The sequence below is a fragment of the Fukomys damarensis genome, unplaced genomic scaffold (assembly GCF_012274545.1).
Source record: "Fukomys damarensis isolate Sample0158 unplaced genomic scaffold, DMR_v1.0_HiC HiC_scaffold_38, whole genome shotgun sequence".
NCBI classification, from domain to species: domain Eukaryota; kingdom Metazoa; phylum Chordata; class Mammalia; order Rodentia; family Bathyergidae; genus Fukomys; species Fukomys damarensis.
In genome coordinates, this window is record NW_022900950.1 from 44422987 (window position 1) to 44441922 (window position 18936).

Consider the following 18936-nt stretch of genomic DNA (forward strand, 5'->3'; position numbering starts at 1 on the left):
ATGTTATACCAAAAAAAAAAAAAAAAAAAAAAAAAAAAAAAAAAAAAAAAAAAAAAAACAAGTCTGGAAGACAAAGCTTAGGAAACTGGTGACAAGGACAGGTGGGAAAGAGAAAAGGAAAAAATAAAAACAAGAACAGAACAGAACAACAACAAAAAAACTAGAAACTGTGTTCAAAAAATCTAGAAAAAACTAAACAAGCAAAACAAGAACTAGAAGGGAGGAAAAAAGAAAGAACAACCAAAAAAAAAAAAGAAAAAAGATTTTAAAATCCCAAAATGTCCAATTCAAGGTGTGCCACAGCTGTCACTGTTAGCCAATGTGGGCAAACAGATTCCAGAGCCAAATTGATTAATCTCAGCAAGTAGCTCCAAGTTCACAGTGGGGTAGAGGATAATAATCCCAGTCAACCTGGCCCTTTAACTCCTCTGAAGTTCAAGCTGGTTTCTGCCTATGATGCTGGAATCAAATTCCTTGAGTCTACAACAGCCTCTGTGTCTCCTGACAGGCTTGAACTCCACTCTCTGACCTCTTGATAATTGAACTCAGCACCAGCACCAAGGCACCAGAAGCTACTAGATGGAGTCTGCCTACAGCTATTCTGACTTGTGAGCTCACTTGGTCCCTCTCCAAGATGGCTACCAGCCAATAACTCTCTCCTGGGTGAGGCCTAAACCTAGATAACTCATTAGCCACTGCAGTGCATTCATCCACTGCTCCATTCCACTGGTATGTTTCTCCGTGGAGTCCTTTGGGGTCATCAGTAGTCACTATGCATCTGCAGATTTGGCCCAGTGTTCCCTTGTGGAGAGTATGGGCTCTGGGAGAGAGAGCTGCTTGTTACTTCCCTCCTCCTCATTAAAGTCTCTCTTTTCACTCTCCCTATAGACTTCAATTCTTGCCTGAGATCCTTCTTTGGTTTGGGAACTACTTTTCTCCTCCTTTTCCTCGTTGCACTGCTATATTCCAGTGTCAGGATACCAAATCTCAGAGAGTCTCTTTCTCTGCTGCTCACCACTCTATCATTTTCCTGGAAATCCCTCAATTGTTTTTCTATGCTGAGGGCTTACCTTTAACTGCTTTATAATAATTTCTAACTAACTTATCTATCTGTAATAATATGATCCTATATTTAGAAGATTGCAAAGACCATCAAAAAACTGGTACCTCATAAATTTAGCAATGTAGCAGGATATAAAATCAACATTAAAAAAACAATAGCTTTATTATATATTCCAAATGTAGTACTTGAGATAGAAATCAGAAAAACAATTACACTCACAGTAGTTTCAAATAAACTCTGCCCAAGAAAGTGATGAACCTCTGCAATGAAAATTTCAGAACACTAAAGAGATTGAACAAAACATCAAAAGATGAAAAGATCTCTCATGTTCATGGGCTGGAAGGATCAATATTGTCAAAATGGCCACATTTCCAAAAGCAATCTACAGATTCAATTCAAATACCATCAAAATACCATTGAGAATTAGAATCCTGAAATTCATGATGAAAACACAAAAGACCCATAATGGACCGGGCAATTCTAAGCAAAAATGCAAGTCTGGAGGTATCACAACACCTAGCTTCATGTTATACTATAAAGTCACAGTAAGCAAAACATGTCAGCAGTGGCACAAAATAGACATGTAGACAAATGGACCAAAACAGAGGATAGAAATGAACCCACCCAACTATAGTCATCTGATACTGGACAAAGGATCCACAAAAATACGTTTTATAAAAGGTATTCTTTTTAACAAATGGTGCTGAGAAAATGAATATCCACTTCTAGAAGACCGAAACTAGATCCTATGTCTTACCCTGTACAAAACTGAATTAAAATGGATCAGAGACCTAGGTATAATAACTAAAGCCTTCCTGAATAGGCTATAAAACAAAAAATACTAGCAAGAATAAACAAATAAGATTATATCAAATTAAACATTTTGCACAGCAAGGGAAACAAATGAGTGAGATTGCCTACAGAATGGGAAAAAAATCTTTACTAGCTTCTTTTTTGACAAAGATTAATATCTAGAATATATAAAGAACTCAAAAGACAGCACTGAAAAATCACATAGTTGAATCAATAAATGGGTGAATGAACTGAACAGACTCTTCTCAAAAGAAGTACAAATGGCCAACAAGTACATGAAAAAAAAATGTTCAATACCTTTAGCCATTAAGGAAATGCAAATCAAATCATTTGAGATTCCATGTGCCAAAGTCAGAATGGCTATCATCAAGAATACAAAAAGCACTAAATGCTGGCAAGAATGAAGGAGAGAAAAACCCTTCTAAACTGCTAGAATGTAAATAAGTACAGTCACTCCAGAAATCAGTGTGGGGTTCCTCAAAAAACTAAATACAGAGCTACCATTTGGTCCAGTGATACCATTTCTTGGTATTTAACCAAAGCAATTGAAGCCAGCATACAATAGGGATACTTGCATGCCCATGTTTTTTGCATTATGATTCACAACAGCCAAGATATTGAACCAGACTAGATGCTCATCAACAGATGCGTAGAAAAAGAAAAAGTGGTATGTATGTATATATATATATATATATAATGGGATATTGGTCAGTCATAGCAAGAACAAAATTCTGTCATTTGCAAGAAAATGAAAAGATCTGGAGACCATAATGTTGAATGAAATAAGCCAGATTCAGAAAGACAAATATCTCATATTCTCCCTGATATGTGGAATATGCAAAAGATGAGAAGAAGGTAGAAAGGAGACAATTATTAGACAAGAGGGCTGGAATAAGGGTAAGGGTGTGTGTGTAAAGTTGGATAATACAGAGAATGGATATGGGTAATATATATTATATGCACTGATCCCTCAATGTAAAAGTAGGGAGGTCAGTGGGGTAAAGGAAGTAATGAAAAGTGAAAATAATCGAGGTATGTTGTCTGCATGTACAAATTTGCAAAAATAAAACTCATAATTCTGTATGACTGATAAAAGTGGGAGACCCTGTGGTAGCTCCGCTCCTTCAGCACAGCTCAGCAGAGAAGCCCAGCCATGTGGGCACCAGCACAGCAATATTCATGCCCCACCTCACCCCATCCCCTGTGAACAAGAGAATGAGGGCCTCTCTGAGGCTCCCATATGAAAATTGAAGCCCACAGGAAAAGTGAAGAAAATCTCTTCAATAAAGGCACACCACACCACTATAGTTGGTAAGTCAGAGGGACCAGCTTCACACGTGGGAACCTGGTCTAACTTCAGGGGAATACCAGCTGGAACCTACAGTAGAACCTTGTAGAGTTCAACCCAATAGGAGGTCAGAGATCTCAACTTGGGCCTTGCAGCCAGAAATCAGCCTGAACCTCAGGGGATGGCTGCTGGCTTGCTGAGACTAATTAATTTAGATCTGCACACTTCTGCCCATGCTATCTATTGTGTCAACAGAGCATTATCCCAAAAGAGGCCCTCTATTTGTATTTTGTATTTTCAAAGAAATATTTTTCTTATCAATTTAAAATTTTTATCTATCTTTTTCTTTTCTCAATTATTTTTCCTTTTTCATCTTCTTTTTCTTCTTTTCTTTTTCTCTCTCTTTCACTTTCTCTCTCCCAGCTTGAACTTCATTTCTCTCCCTCTTTGTTCCTCTTCCCATCCAAATTCAAATTTATTTTCATTCTTTTTCTTTTCTTCTCTTTTTCCTTCTCTTGACTGCCATTAGTTTTAAAAGAAAGTGATGACAATCTCTAGCCTCCCTCTTTCTGTTAGTTTATTTGGTTCTTGTGTATATTTTGTTCTGTCTTCTCTTCTCTTCCTAGAGTTTGTGTGATCTTCCTGTGTCCTCTGACCTCACTTCTAATTTTTCTTTCTTATCTATTTACCCCTCCCTCCCCAAATCCTGCTAAGTTCCCATTCTAAAGGGTAAAGTTGCTATATTGAAGAGTTTATTCATTATAAATATATTTGAGACTGGTCCTTGATTTTGATTTAATTCACACAGTTAAAGGTGATAGATTAATAACCACCACAAATTGTCATTTTTCTAAGCTGTGCTTGATGCTATTGTGTTGCTGATTGTATCACAGGCTAAGATGTCATGACTGATCTAATCAGTTGTCCATCCTGGTATGAAAATGAGACTGCCTCAAAGTCATTAGAGACTCAAAAAAGACAAGCTATTTCAGAACAATGAAGTATTAACCCAAGAATTAAACCAAGGCAAGTACCAACAACAAAAATAGAAATGAGAAGACATTTAAACAAGACACAAATACAGACTTTCACCTCACCAAAGGTAAACTCTGGGGAAAATGAAGTGGAAAAGTCTGACAACCATCTGGACACCCTGAACCAACAGCACAGGAAGTAACAAAACAGATGAATGAGGCTCTAGAAAAATTCAAAGCAGAAGTAATTTCCCAGATAACTACAGAGATGGTGAGCACAATGAAAGACATGATTAGAGACTCTAGAACAGAAACAGATAGAAAAAAATAGATGAGTTCATGCTGGGTGTGGTGGTTCATGCCTATAATCCCAGCACTTGGGAGGCTGAGGCAGGAGGATTTCTGTGAGTTCCAGACAGCCTGGGCTACATAGTGAGTTCCAAGTCAGTCTCACAAGGCAGGAGGATTTCAGTGAGTTCCAGGTCAGTCTCAACTGTATAGTGAGACCCCATCTCAAAAAACTAATAATAATAATAATAATAATAATAATAATAATAATAATAATAATAGATAAGTTCGGGCCATGATAGAAGCCATGAATATCCAGCATAGGAAACCATGAATGCTCAAAATAGGAAAGACAAGGGATCCATGAAACAGATTCAGATAAATATCCATGAGATAAAAAACTCTATTGAAAGTATACACAACAGACTGACCCAATCTGAAGACAGAATAACAGATATAGAAGACAGAATGACAATTAGTGACCATTAAAAGAGAGATCTGTTAAAAACAGTAAGGAAACATGAGAAATCAATCAGACAACTCCTAGATGAAGCAAAAAAGAATAATACAAGGCTGATAGGAATCCAATCCATGAAGTAGCAGGAAAGGCACAAATGACATAAAGAAAACTGTTCACAGAATTAATGACAGAAAACTTCCCAAACAGAGGGGAAGAATTTGACATACAGATGAGTGAGGCATATAGGTCTCCAAATAGCCATGATAAAAAAACAAAATCTACACCTAGACATATAATCAGGATCCTGGAAACCCAACAGAAGAACTAAATACTACCAGCAGTTAGAGAAAAGAAAGAAATGCAAAGGAAAACTCATCAGAATCACAGCAGACTTTTCAACACAAACCCTCAAATCATGGAGAGCCTGGAGTGAGGTATTTCAAGTCCTAAAGAAAACAACTCCAATGTGAAATAGAAGAAAATAGCTAAAGGGGGGTGGGGTGGGAAAGGAAATAAAGGAAAAGAAAAATGTGAAAAAATGGAAACAAAGTCTTTGTAAATAGGGAATGGAGAAAGGGCAGGGGTATGGGGAAAAAACAAGAACCAAGAAACATCATGTAAAGGTACAAGATCCCATTGATAAATGTAACTGTATTGTTTGCTTTAAATGTACCAATAAACAATGTAGAGAAAAAAAGAAAACAATCTCCAATTTAGACTTATGTATCCTACAAAACTATCTTTCAAAATTGATGGGGAAATAAGATACTTCCACGACAAAGAACACCTGAGAAATTTCATGAACACTAAACAAGCACTCCAAACACTTCTAAACAATATCCTGGAAAAAGAAAATGAAGGCCACAACTCCCTAAGGGCCAACAGGGCAAATATACCAGGCAAGAGAAGAAATTAAAGGGTAAGAGGGAAAAATAAAAGATAAAAGAACCAACAACAGGAAAATAATATGACAATGAAAAGTCAATACATAAGAGTTAAACATCAGTGCTAATGGCCTCAATTCATCAATCAAAAGAAATAGGCTGCAGAATGGATGAAGAAGCAAAATCCAACAATATGCTGTATACAAGAAACACACTTAATCCACAAAGGAATTCAGACTGAGAGTAAAAGGTTGGAAAACAGTTCTCCATGTGACAGAAACCCAGAAAAAAGCAGGGGTAGCTATTTTATTTGCAGACAAAGTAAATTCCAAACCAAAACTAATTAAGGCAGACAAAGGGGGGGACAAGGGAGGGGAGGGTGAAGGGAGGGCAGGGACAAGGGGCAAAAATGAGAACCAAGACCTGGCATGTAAAGGTACAAGATCCCAGTGATGAATTTAACTCTACTGTCTACCTAGAATAAATTCAATTAAAAAAAAAAGAGAGACAAAGAAGGTCACTATATCCTTGTAAGGGAAACAATCCAAGAGGAAGAGATGATAATCATAAATATATATGCACCAAATATTAATGCCCCCAACTATACAAAACAAATATTAAGGGACATGGAAACCCAAATAAACATTAAAACAATTATAGTGGGGGACCTCAATACCCCACTGTAACAAATAGACAGATCATCTAGACAAAAAATCAATGATGAAATACTAGAACTGAACCAAGCTTTTGAACAAATGGACCTAACAAATGGCTACAGAGTGTTCCACCCCACAGAACCAGAATATATATTCTTTTTGGCTGCACATGGGTCATTCTTCAAAATAGACCACATGTTAGCTCATTGAACATGCTTAAGTAAATGCAAAGGAATTGAAATCACCCCCTGTATGTTATCAGACCATAGTGCATTTAAACAAGATCAATAGCACAAGAAACCTCAAGAATTTCACAAACACATGGAAATCAAATAATACCCTGCTACACAACCATTGGGTCACAGAGGAAATTAAAGAAGAAATTAGACAGTTTCTACAATTAAATGATACTGCCAGTACAGCATACAGGAATCTATGGGACAAAATGAAAGCAATTCTACGAGGGAAATTCATAGCAGTAAAGGCTCATACTAGTAAAGCGGAGATAGCTCAAATAAAGAATCTAATGCTTAACATTAAGCTCCTAAAAAAGAAGAGCAAGACAAACTGATAGCTTGTACAAGGGAGGAAATTATAAAGATTAGAGCAGGAATTAATGCAACGGAGACTAAGAGAATGATACAAAAATCAACTAATTGAAGAATTGGTTCTTTGAAAGGATAAATAAAGTTAATAACCCTTATCCATCCTTATGAAAAAAAGGAAAGGAAAGGCTTAAATTCATGCAATTAGAAATGAAACAGAATACAGAAGATCATCAAGAAGATCATACACACTGACCAAGTCAGATTTATCCCATAGATGCAAGGATGGTTCAACATATGTAATCAATATATGCAATACACTATATTAACAGAACAAGGACAAAAACCATATGATCATCTCAATAGATGCAGAAAAAGCATTCGACAAAATTCAACACCCATTCATGATAAAAGCTATACAGAAAATTGGAATAGATGGTCTTTATCTCAACCTGATAAAAGCTATCTATGAAAAACCAATAGCCAGTATGATACTAAATGGTCAAAAACTGAAAACCTTCACACTAAAATCAGGAACAAGACAAGAATGTCCACAATCACCACTCCTGTTGAATATAGTTCTGGAAACATTAGCCACAGCAATTAGACAAGAGAAAGAAATAAAAGGAATAAAGATAGGAAAAGAAGAAGTTAAACTGTCATTATTTGCTGACATTATGATATTCTACATAGAAGACCCAAAAAATTGTGCCAAAAGACTTCTAGAATTAATTGACAGATTTAGCAGAGTAGCTGGATACAAGAGCAACACTCAAAAATCAGTAGCCTGCTTGTACATAAATGACAAACTCACTGAGAGAAACATTAGGGAAACAATTCCTTTCAGAGTAGCATCCCCCCAAAAAAAATGAAGTATCTAGGAATCAATCTAATGAAGGAGACAAAAGGCTTCTATAATGAAAACTATAGCACTCTGAAAAAAAGAGATAGAAGAGGTTATCAGAAAATGCAAAGATATCCCTTGCTTCTGGGTAAGAAGAATCAACATAGTGAAAATGGCCATATTTCCAAAACTGATATACAGATTTAATGCAGTCCTCATTGAAATACCAAGAGCATATTTCACAGAACTTGAGAAAACAATCCAAATATTCATTTGGAAAAAGAAGAGACCTAGAATAACAAAAGTAATTCTAGACAATAGAAACATGGCAGGGGGTATCACAATTCCCAACTTGAAATTATACTGCAAAGCCACTGTGATAAAAACCAGCACAGTCCTGGCAAAGAAACAGGTCCAAGGATCAATGGATTAGATTAGAAGATGCAGAAACAACACCAGACATACTCAGCTACCTCACCCTTGACAAAGGAGCCAAACATCCTCACTGGAGTAAAGATAGCCTTTTAAAATAAATGGTGTTGGAAAAACTGGCTTTCAACTTGCCAAAGATTAAAACTAGATCCCTATCTTTCACCATGCACTAAACTAAAATAAAAGTGGATTAAATATCTAAATATCAAAACAAACACTAACCTGAAAGGAAAATAAATCAGGTAGAACTTTTGAAGACATTGGCATAGGAAAAGACTATGAAAAAATTCTCAGCAGCATGAGAACTTGCACAAAGAATCAACAACTGGGATCTCATTGTATTAAACAGTTTTTGCAGTGCAAGAGAAACCAACAGAGCTAAAAGACAATTGACAAGGTGGGGGAAAAAATTTATCAGCTGTTCCTCAGACAAAGGACTACTATCTAGAATATATAAAGAACTCAAAATAATCAGACCCTTCAAATACAAAGGACCAATTGAAAAATGGGCATCTGAAATGAACACAGTTCTCAGAAAAACAAGTAAAAGCAGCAAATAAATATATGAAAAATGTTCAACATCACTGGTCATTGAGAGATGCAGATGAAAACAACACTGAGATTCCACCTCACCCCAGAAAGAATGGCTGCAGTCAAGAAATTAACCAAAAACAAATGATCGCAGGGTTGTGGGGAGAAAGGAACCCTTCTCCATTGTTGGTGGGGGTGCAGACTGGTGCAACCACTGTTGAAATCAATATGGAGATACCTCAAAGAACTAGGATTTGAGGTCCCATTTGACCCAGCTATCCCTTTGCTCGGTATCTTTCCAAAAGAATTAAAAGAATCATACTATATGCATAACCATGCATACTATATATGCACACCCATGCTTATAGTGACACTGTTTGTAATAGCTGTGCCCGTCAACTGGAGACTGGATAAAGAAGATGTGGTTTTTCTATAAAATGAAGTATTGCTCAGCCATAAAGAATGAGAAACTAGAGACATTTACAGCTGAATGGATGCACATTGAGGCTATACTCAAGTGAAATAAATAGGACACACTTGAGTAAATACCGTATAGTTTCTCTGGTGTGAAAAAACTAAAAGTGTAAATAAGGTTCAAATGGTGTAATTGATAGTGTGAAATAGGAAGAAAATGGTTAAAGGGGAAGTGGGAAGGGGAAGGGAAAGGAAATAAAAGAAAAGAAAAAATGTGAAAAAAGGAAAAAACGGAAACAAAGTCTTTGTAAATAGGGAATAGTGAAGGGGGTGAAGGGAGGGCCGGCGTACAGGGAAAACATAAGAACCAAGACCTATCGTGTAAAGGTACAAGATCCCAATGATAAATGTAACTGTATTGTTTGCTTTAAATGTTCCCATAACTTAATGGGAATAAATAAAAGAAATAAATAAGAAAGAAAATAGAAAAGGTGAAAACTGAAACATTTTTACACTGAAATCTACCAAAATTTATGACTACAAATTAAAAGTCTCTAAATAAATGTACAGGCATTCTGTTTTTTTTTTTAATGGAAAAAGACTTGTTAAATGAAAAAGAAAAAAAGAATAGCCTGAAATTAAAAAGTGCTCTGATGTTTTGAAGTTGTACGCCATCTGTATTTTGACAGATATAAACATGCAAATAAAAATGAAGAGACTCGAATAGTCAACAAGTGAAAATATTCTCACCTTCCTTCTTCTTTTTTCCCTGCTTGTCTCCCTTCCCTATTCTCTCCCTTTCTCCTTCCCTCATTTAAAAATTTTCTTTTCTTTTTTTCTTCCCTTCCTTCAGTCTTGAAGTTAATATTTTACAATGTTAACAACTATTAATACTGATTAACAGCAGTGTGTGCATCTTATTCTTGTGCTACAATATATTTTGTCAGTTTCTTTCTATTTTTTCTTGTAGTTCTGGGGATTGAATCCAGGGCTTCACACACATTAGGCAAGTGCTACACCACTGAACTACAGTCCCAGCCCTATCTTTTCAATTTCTTTAGAAAAAAAGAAACAAAAATAAAAGCAATACCTTTGCCTCCCTTACAGTGAACTGCAACAACATTTTCCTTATCTTGAGCCATCCATTCTTCTACTTCCTTGGTGAACGATAACATTTTCCTGATTTCAAATATAAGATTTTTAGTTGAATTAAAAATTTTCCAAAAAAAATTAAGCCCAGTGTATTTAGCCCTCTTCTGATAGCCAAGGTAGTGTAAAACTTACTTCAGAGTGGGGACATTGTGATCATCAATCTTGATTCGCTGGACCCTGTAATGGAAGTACTTAGGATCATAAGCTCTTTCACCTAAAAGAAAGAATGCATATATCTCTTTGTCTAAAAACGCAACAAATGATGAAAGTATAAATTAATTAAAATTTTCTATTAGAAATTTCATATCCACCTTCAAAAGGAGCTTTCTGATTTGAAATCTGCTCTAAAACAATCATAAGTCTCAATAACATAAGGATAGCAGATAATCTGACGGTAATCTGAACTCAATTTTGTTCGCTAGGCATCACTTTTAAATTTCTAGCAGACTACTCATTATGTCACTTTTGGATATTTAGAAACCATAGAGCAGAGGCAAATGTAGCCAAGCAAAATGCCGGTCCCCTGAAGATAACTACTTCATATACAAGCATAGCAGTAAGAAATCAAGAGACAAGATTGTTAAACTGGAGTGTAATCTGTTTTCTACAGAATTTGTTGGTGCCGCTGTTTTTCTGCATCAAGTGCCCTGCTGTCACGACAACCCACTCCTGGTAGGGAACACATTTGTTGAGTTGTCTGTGTCCTCAACGTAGTCTTTCACAGAAACCAGAAATATTTTCCTAAACCTAATTCCATTACAGCAGACCTTCCCCAAATGGTTCACTCCCACCCCCTGCCCTCTTTGGTCCTGTCATTCCTGCCTTGCTCATAGCTGCCAGTGAGCTAACTTTCCTACCCAACAGAGCCAGCATAAGATGTGGATTTTTTATCTAACTCCCTACTACTAACTACTAATGGTTAGTTGAAATGTAAAAGTAGAATCATCTTATTACTGTGATAATCTGTTTTCTATATCTGTAGTAGAAAAATGAGTCATGTACATACTGCACAGATTATAGACTTGATAATGGTCCGAATGCTTGGTATCTAGGAACCGGACAACTTCCTAAAAAAGACAGACATGTGTGTTACATATCCAGATATAAATTAGGAGTTACTAAAATGTAACCTAAAATAGTTATTACTTTTTATTCACTTGTGTTTCACTGGCACCTTATAGGGGGGATTCGGGCAATACGAATGAGGGTATATTGATTCCAAATCATATGTAACTAACTGACAGTTTTCAAATAGCCCACAAAGTGGGTTTGGCCACGCAGACTAACCATACTGCAAATGCACATTGGTTAAAGCTACCAGAGAAGGCAATTAGCTAGTTAAATTTCTTCCAGATCATTAATTCACAGATGTCTGATATGGTTGGTACTTAAATCTAGTTCTGAAGAAATGACTTTTATACAGTTATGAATATTACAATTGACCTAAGTGCTATGAAAATAAATAAATGTATAAAAATAATTATGTATAGTATGAAGGATATACAAAGAAAAATTATATCAGATTTTTAGATAAATGACGGTAGTATAGGAACTTAGCTCATTCCTGTTTTCTTATGCTTAAAAATGAATATATACATATAATGTACTTATGAAAAATTTAAAGTTAGAAACATGTTATAATTTAAAATACAGTTAATATTACTATACAAATCCAACAACTTTGTAGCAAAACTTATCTACCTAAAACACACACACACAGACTGTGGATTTAGCTCAGTGGTTCTGCCACCTGCCTCGAAAGTGCAAGGTCCCAAGTTTGGTCCCCAATACCAAAAAAAAAAAAGCAAAGACAATCTAAAACATACACACATATCTCTGTGCAGTAAGAAAAATGATCATCACAAAAATTAAACAACAATTGCCATCAGAACATGTCTATTGGCATAATATTAAAAAAGGTATCAAATATAAATTGGTTATTCCTATGACTGGAGGAAATAAGAAGCCAAAAAGATGAACACTCTGAATCTGATGGAATGAGAGAGAAGGGGGATGGTTTTAAAACTCATGGGATGTCCATTACTAAAATAAAATCCAGTTGGGTTGAGAAGTCAAATATAAAAACCCACAAGTATCTCCAAGAATTTTAAGTGGACGTCAGTTCTCAGGATGAGGAAGAACTAAGTGGTGAATCAATGGAAGATCAATAGGTTTAGGTCTGACTTCATAAAGATTTGAAATTTCTGTTTTAAAAATGCCATAACAGTCAGGGATTTAGCTCAGTGATTCCACCACCTGCCTCGCAAGCACAAGGACCAGAGTTCAATCTCTGATACAAAAAAAAGAGCCACAACACACAACAGAGGAAAATATTATTGCAATAAATTAATAACTCATCAGTAATGCAAGTAACACTCCTTCACCTTATCAATAAATGAGTTAAGGACATAAATAATCCACAAAAGAAAATCCAGCTGACTACCTATATAGATAAATATTCAGCTTTGCCAATAAAGAAGTCAAAACAACAGTGAAATGCCACCTGCACTCATGAAATTGGCCTTTGAATTTTAACTAAGAAAACTCAGTGCTGGCAAATATGGCATGAAAATAAAACCTTTAATTTATTGCTGACACAATCTTTAGGGTTTAGCAATATAAATTAAGAACCCGTATATAGTCATACTCTTTAACTAGGTTATTTCACGCCTAAGAATCTATCCAGAAAAAGGTTTATGCTCAAAGATGTCTGTTGCTGTATTATTGACAGTAGTGACACCTAAATGCTGGACATTAAAGGGCAACTTCAACACATATCAAACATGCAACATTAGAATGCTGTCCTGACTTTTGTTCTCTCAATAAGTAAACATTTTGTACTAGTAAGTGTATGTGTCGCTTTTTTTTTTTTTTTTTTTTTTAGTTGATGTGTTTGTTACAGTTCTCTCGTTGCTGAGACACAATACCAGACACCCAAAGTTAGAGGGGAAGGGGTTTATCCGGCCCACAGTTCATAGAGGTTTCAGTCCATAATCAACCGACTCCAAGGCAGGGATGACAACAGGCAGGACAGAGTGGAAACAACATGGCGCCCACAAGGCAGCAAAGGTGACAAGAGAGTTAACAGCATCTCCCTGCCCCTTTTACCTTATTCAGATTATTCATGAATCAATTGCAGCTTCACACACTATGGACCACATGAGGCTTTGGGGAGTCATCTAGACCCAAACCATAACAGTTGATATTTTCTTCTTCATGGAAAGATCAATATGCTTGATTGGCTAAATTTCAGGGATTTTTTAAAATCACCTTCATATTTTTTGGAGTATTTGAAAGTGATCTTAAGGATTTGACTTTTCTGCATCAATCCATCCTGTATTTTCTAATCTAAGTAGTTTACCTGAAGACTCCAAAATATCTTCTAACCAATTTAGCTGAAAAGGGACAAAAAGTATCTAGAGAAAAATTCAATTTCATCAAGAAACTGCAATGGTCACAATCCATCACCCGATGGAAAGTTTCTGTCCCCCAATGGAAAGTTTCTCTTCCCAGCCAAAATAAAGATTATCAATTTTCTAAGGCCAAAAATTAAACAATGGCTTAGAATATTTTAGGACTCCATGTAAGGCATATTTGTTTTTTTCCATATTTCAGCTTACTGCATTTACAATCCCTGAAAGTCTTCATTGGGATACAACGGTAGGAAATACTTTCTACTCTTTGAAAGATTTCTTGTAACAACTGTTACCTTTGGCTTTTACTAAGTCTGCCAAACACTTTGCTCTGTTTATAGTTGCACATTTCTTGATTTAGAGACAAAAGTACTTTGTCTTTATTTGTACAGGATGGCAGTAGTGGGCAAAATTGATGCTCCCACCACTCTTCTGCTTTCCATACTAACTCTATTCATCCCACATCTGTACAATGTTTGCCACATACACCAGGCATTTCTTTTTTTTGCTAGTGAATTTCCTGCCTATGAAATTTTGTCCTCTGCTTTGCATATTCAGTGTGGTTCAGAATATAACCCTAAGGTGGGCATGGTGACACAAACCTAGAATCCCAGCTACTTGGGAGGCTGAAGGAGGAGGATCATAAATTTGAGGCAGTCTGGGAAATTTAGCAAGACACTGTCTCAAAAAATTTAATTTAATTTTAAAAAATTTTAAAGGGCTGGCGATGTAGCTCTGGGATAGAGCACTTGCCTACCGTGTATGAGGTCCTAGGTTCAATCTCAAGTACTTAAAAAATAAACAAAACCTGCAACGTTCTTCCTTTTTAAAGATAAAGGGAAGCCACAAGCCTGTTTAGCATCCCCTCAGGAGTTAAGTATGCTCACATCTGAATCTTATACCCTTTAGTCAACCTTGCTTTAAAATAGTTTGTATGGGCCAGGGATTTGGCTCAATGGTTCCATTACCTGCTTTGCAAGCTCATGGTACCGATCCCCAGTACTCCCCTCCAAAAAAGCTTGTAGATGGCTCTTATCTATGAAATGATAAGATATACGGCACAGGCATTCCCTGTGCCGTATATACTGCTACTGTTGAACATGCAACCACTGAAGCAGCTCCAGGGCCTAACTCCCAGTCTGCCCACCTAGCTGAACTAAAACCTTAGATCTGAACCTGCACTCTGGCAAAGATGAAAGTATAACTATTATTCACCCAATAAATATGCTTTGGGGTGGATCATAATTTGCAGATCTTATGATAGCAGATAATGCAGCTTTGGATACTTTGGCTAAAAATGGTAAAGTGATCGATGACTACTTAGAGAATTTGTCAAAACCCCAAGAAGATAACAGTGAAAAACTGGTCAAAATCAAGTTTAGAGACCAATTCGGAAGCCAAGAGTAACATCTTTAATTTAAATAGTGAATGAAAGTATTTTTTTTAACATGACAACTAATTGCTAAATTGATATTATCAACACCAAATCTATAAAAATAAAATTAGCTCTACCTAGGTAAGCTATAATTAACTCAACGATTATCAGTTTAACCTGCTGAAAAACAATATTACATAGCAAGCAAGGGGTGGTTGTTACGGTTTATATTTAGATGTCCCCCAAAGCCTCACGCAGTCATAGGTGGGGCCTTTCAGAGGTGTCTGGATATAGTGTGTGGTGCTGGAACTGATACATGGTGCAATGCTAGGCTCAAGGGCACCAGGATTAAGGGTATGAGTGCTACCTGCCCTAAGTAGTCTGGATAAGATTAAAAGGGCAGAAAGACCCTGTTAAGACTCCTTGTTGCTTGGATTCCTTCTGTCTGCCATGAACTATTTCTCCTCTGTGATGCTACCCTCCCTCGAAGCCAGCCAATTACGGTCTCTAAACTGTGAGCTAAATAAACCTTCCTACCTTTAACTTTGGGTATTGGCTATTTTGTCTCAGCAATGAGAAAAGTAACGAAGATCAGGATTTACCCATAGAGATAAATTCTGGCAATTTTGCGAAGTGCATTAAATATTATTGAACATGGTTTTTGGGCAATCAGTGTTATATTTGTTATATATGGATCGATGCAAAAGACAATAATTACTCTAAACTCAACTCTTTTTCAAGTTCACATATTTAGTCACATGAGCTGCAATTTCCTTGTCAAAACTTCTGGTTTCCATCCAAATTACACTTTTTTCTTCAGCTGTACTTTCTGATATTTAGAAGTTTTAAGTTTCTAGAAGTGGATTTTATAGAATGTAATCATTTCACCAACTTTGTGAAATGATGTATAATTGAACAATTTGTGTAAGTACTTAAAATTTTATGCAGTGTTCCATAAAGCAATAAATATTAATGTTCTTTTTTAAAGGCAGAATTACCAGGGCATAGAAATATTGGATGAATTTGACAAAATTTATTTTGCAAATAAAGCACTAGTCACAAAATACTTTGTAAATTCCATTTACACAAAGTGCAAGAAACAGTAAAAATTAATCTATGATGACAAAAGTTATTACTTCTGGTATGTTAGGAAACTGAATAAAAAGGGGCAAGAAATGCTTGATACCTTGACAGTATTGGATTCTTGCATAAATATTTTTATGCAATTTCATCAAAATAGGCATTTAAGATTAGTGCACTTATACCTCAATGAAAATGTAATTATATATGCATTTGTGAGTGTGTGTGTGTGTGTGTGTGTGTGTGTATATATATGTATGTATATAGTCATGTGCCACATAATGACATTTTGATTCATGATGGACAGCTTATACAATAGAGATCCCATAAGATTATGTTGTCTTGTGACCCTGTAACTGTCTTAGTTTGTATAAGCACACTCTCTGATGTTTACACAATGACAAAAGCACCCAACAGAATATATTCCATCATTAAATGACACATAATTGCTCTTACATATAAATATGCATACCTACAGATGAATAATTACATTTTGGGGGGGTTTGAGACGGTCTCACTATGTAGTTGAGACTGACCTGGAACTCAGTATGTAGACCAGGTTGGTCTTGAACTTGCAGGGATCCTCCTGCCTTAGCCTCCCAAGTGCTGAGATTACAGACGTGCACCACCACATCCGGCGTATAATTACATTTGTTTGGGGGAGTAATAGAGATTGAGCCTAGAGCCTTCACACTAAGATATATTCCCAGCCTTTTATATTTTATTTATTTGTTTGTTTGTTTATTTATTTATTCGGGGACAGGATCTTGCTAAGTTGCCCAACTAAGACTTAAGCTTGCAAAACTCCTACCCTGTGCTAGGATTACAGGTATGAACCTCCATTCCTGGCTATATAATTATGTTTTTATTGAGGCATAACTACTACTGTAAAGTCCACTAACTTACATATGCTCAAAGATACTAATTTCTTAAATGATGACTGAATTAGAATTTCATAATACTGTCTGTTTGAAACTTGTTATCCACAGAGTTTAAAGCAGTATCACACCATTATAATTTAGTTCTCAATCTAAGAACATACATTTTAGTTATAGCATTTCCTTCTCCCTCATAGACTATAAAATGTGACCACGATGCTTTATGTGTCCTCCCATCGAGAGATGGAATCTATTTTCTTCTCCTTCAATCCAGGCTGGCTTTGAAATCTATTTTCTAATAGAATGAGGTATATACACATTTACTAGTTTGGAGCCTGGATTTTAAGGGCTTTGTATTCTTTTCTTTGCATTCCTGGGACACTTACCACTCCCATTATGTGTAAAAGGCTGAACTAACTAACCTGCTTGGAGGAGAGACACTATTTGGAACTGCCTAGTCAAGCTGTTTTACACCAGCAAGACTTCAGATGACCCAGTATCCACCCATAGATGCATGAGTATCCCCAGGTGAGAAAGCAAATCCTGTTCCTGGTCATCAAAACCAACTTGTTAAGGCTAATCTAAAGTCAAAAACCACAGTATCGTGAGCTAAATACATGGTTGTTTAAAAACCAGTAAGTTTTGGAGTGGTTTATAAATAACAAAAGCAAACTGATTATCAATCCATTATGATTTTTTACCTTAAAAGAGTAAGCTTTTAGAAGAATATTGCCATCTCAGGTCAATATTAAGCTTATGATTCAACAGTCTGCATTCCCTGAGAAGTATTTGTTACATAGATATCCTTACCTTTTTTGGGGGGGTGGTCTTTAAGACAGAGTCTCACTATGTAGTCCAGGCTAGCCTTGAACTCACAGAGATCCTCCTGCCTCAGTTTCCCAAGTGCTGGGATGACAGGCATGTGTCGCCACATCTGGCTTGAATATCCTTACCTTAATTGGATTCCTATACAAAGACCAACTCCCAGAAGATGGAAATGACATGGCAATAATACGATCTAGAAGTCAAAGTTATAAGTTTTTTAATCAGACTCCTTTTTCATAGAAAAGAACTTTCAAGATAGGGGTTGGCAGAAAAAAGTTAATTCTCAGGATAATCAAGACAATATATTAAATCATCCAACATAGGTACCATTAAACAGGTATACTCCTAAGACTCAATTGGTTCTAGTCATTTACCACAGATTTGTGTTGGTCTCAGTCTAGAGCTCCCTCATTACTTAAAGTTTATTTAATACCTTAAATACCAAAGAAAAGCCAAGAAATCTGCTCCAGTGATGGGTGGGAACTCCCAGAGTGCTTTCTAGCTGTCCTGACTCCAAAAACTGTAGCTCTACAGAGCAGAAACCTCATTGTCTGGGGTTTTAAGAAAAGAAGCCTCTCTAGGATACTTGGAACCCACAATAAATTCTAAATCAAACTATAATGGTGTCAGCTGAAAATTAATTCCACTTCTTGAATGCAATCAAGTAGCTTTGACTTGAAATGATATGAGGTTTTCCATTGCCAAGTCACAAATACATCACACCACCACAGCAGCACATGTCTTTATGGTTACTTTGAAATAAGATGGCTTAGCCAAAGGAAAAACCCAAACAAAATATTATTCACAAGTAAAGTGTGAAATTAACATAGGCAAATCAACAGTAATTTTTACAAACCAGTAACATAAGTGAGGTCTAGATCAAATCCATCCTTTTGGTATCGCCTTTTGTTTTCTGAAACCTGGGAATTTAAAACAACCATTGATTTTTAAGACATACATCAATATGTGAATAAAGGACACTATATTACAGGAATATCCTTACAGTATTTCCCCAAGCAAA

At 36.1% G+C, this 18936-nt stretch overlaps 1 protein-coding gene across 7 annotated transcripts in view; it reads right to left on the reverse strand.

The window, feature by feature from the left end:
• Positions 1-18936, reverse strand: part of LOC104870857 (phosphatidylinositol 3,4,5-trisphosphate 3-phosphatase TPTE2-like) — a 115175-nt gene that overhangs the window by 51442 nt on the left and 44797 nt on the right. For 4 of the 7 annotated variants that reach the window (XM_033760023.1, XM_010636636.2, XM_033760022.1 and 1 more), the window contains 5 exons: positions 18772-18835; positions 18044-18108; positions 11351-11411; positions 10477-10558; positions 10283-10371 (listed from right to left, as the gene is read on the reverse strand). In XM_033760023.1, coding sequence (XP_033615914.1) covers positions 10283-10371; positions 10477-10558; positions 11351-11411; positions 18044-18108; positions 18772-18835 — 361 coding nt within the window. Of the gene's footprint in view, positions 1-10282; positions 10372-10476; positions 10559-11350; positions 11412-13452; positions 13593-18043; positions 18109-18771; positions 18837-18936 lie in introns of those variants that run through there. The other 3 variants (XM_010636638.2, XM_010636637.2, XM_033760025.1) reach the window with 3 other exon arrangements.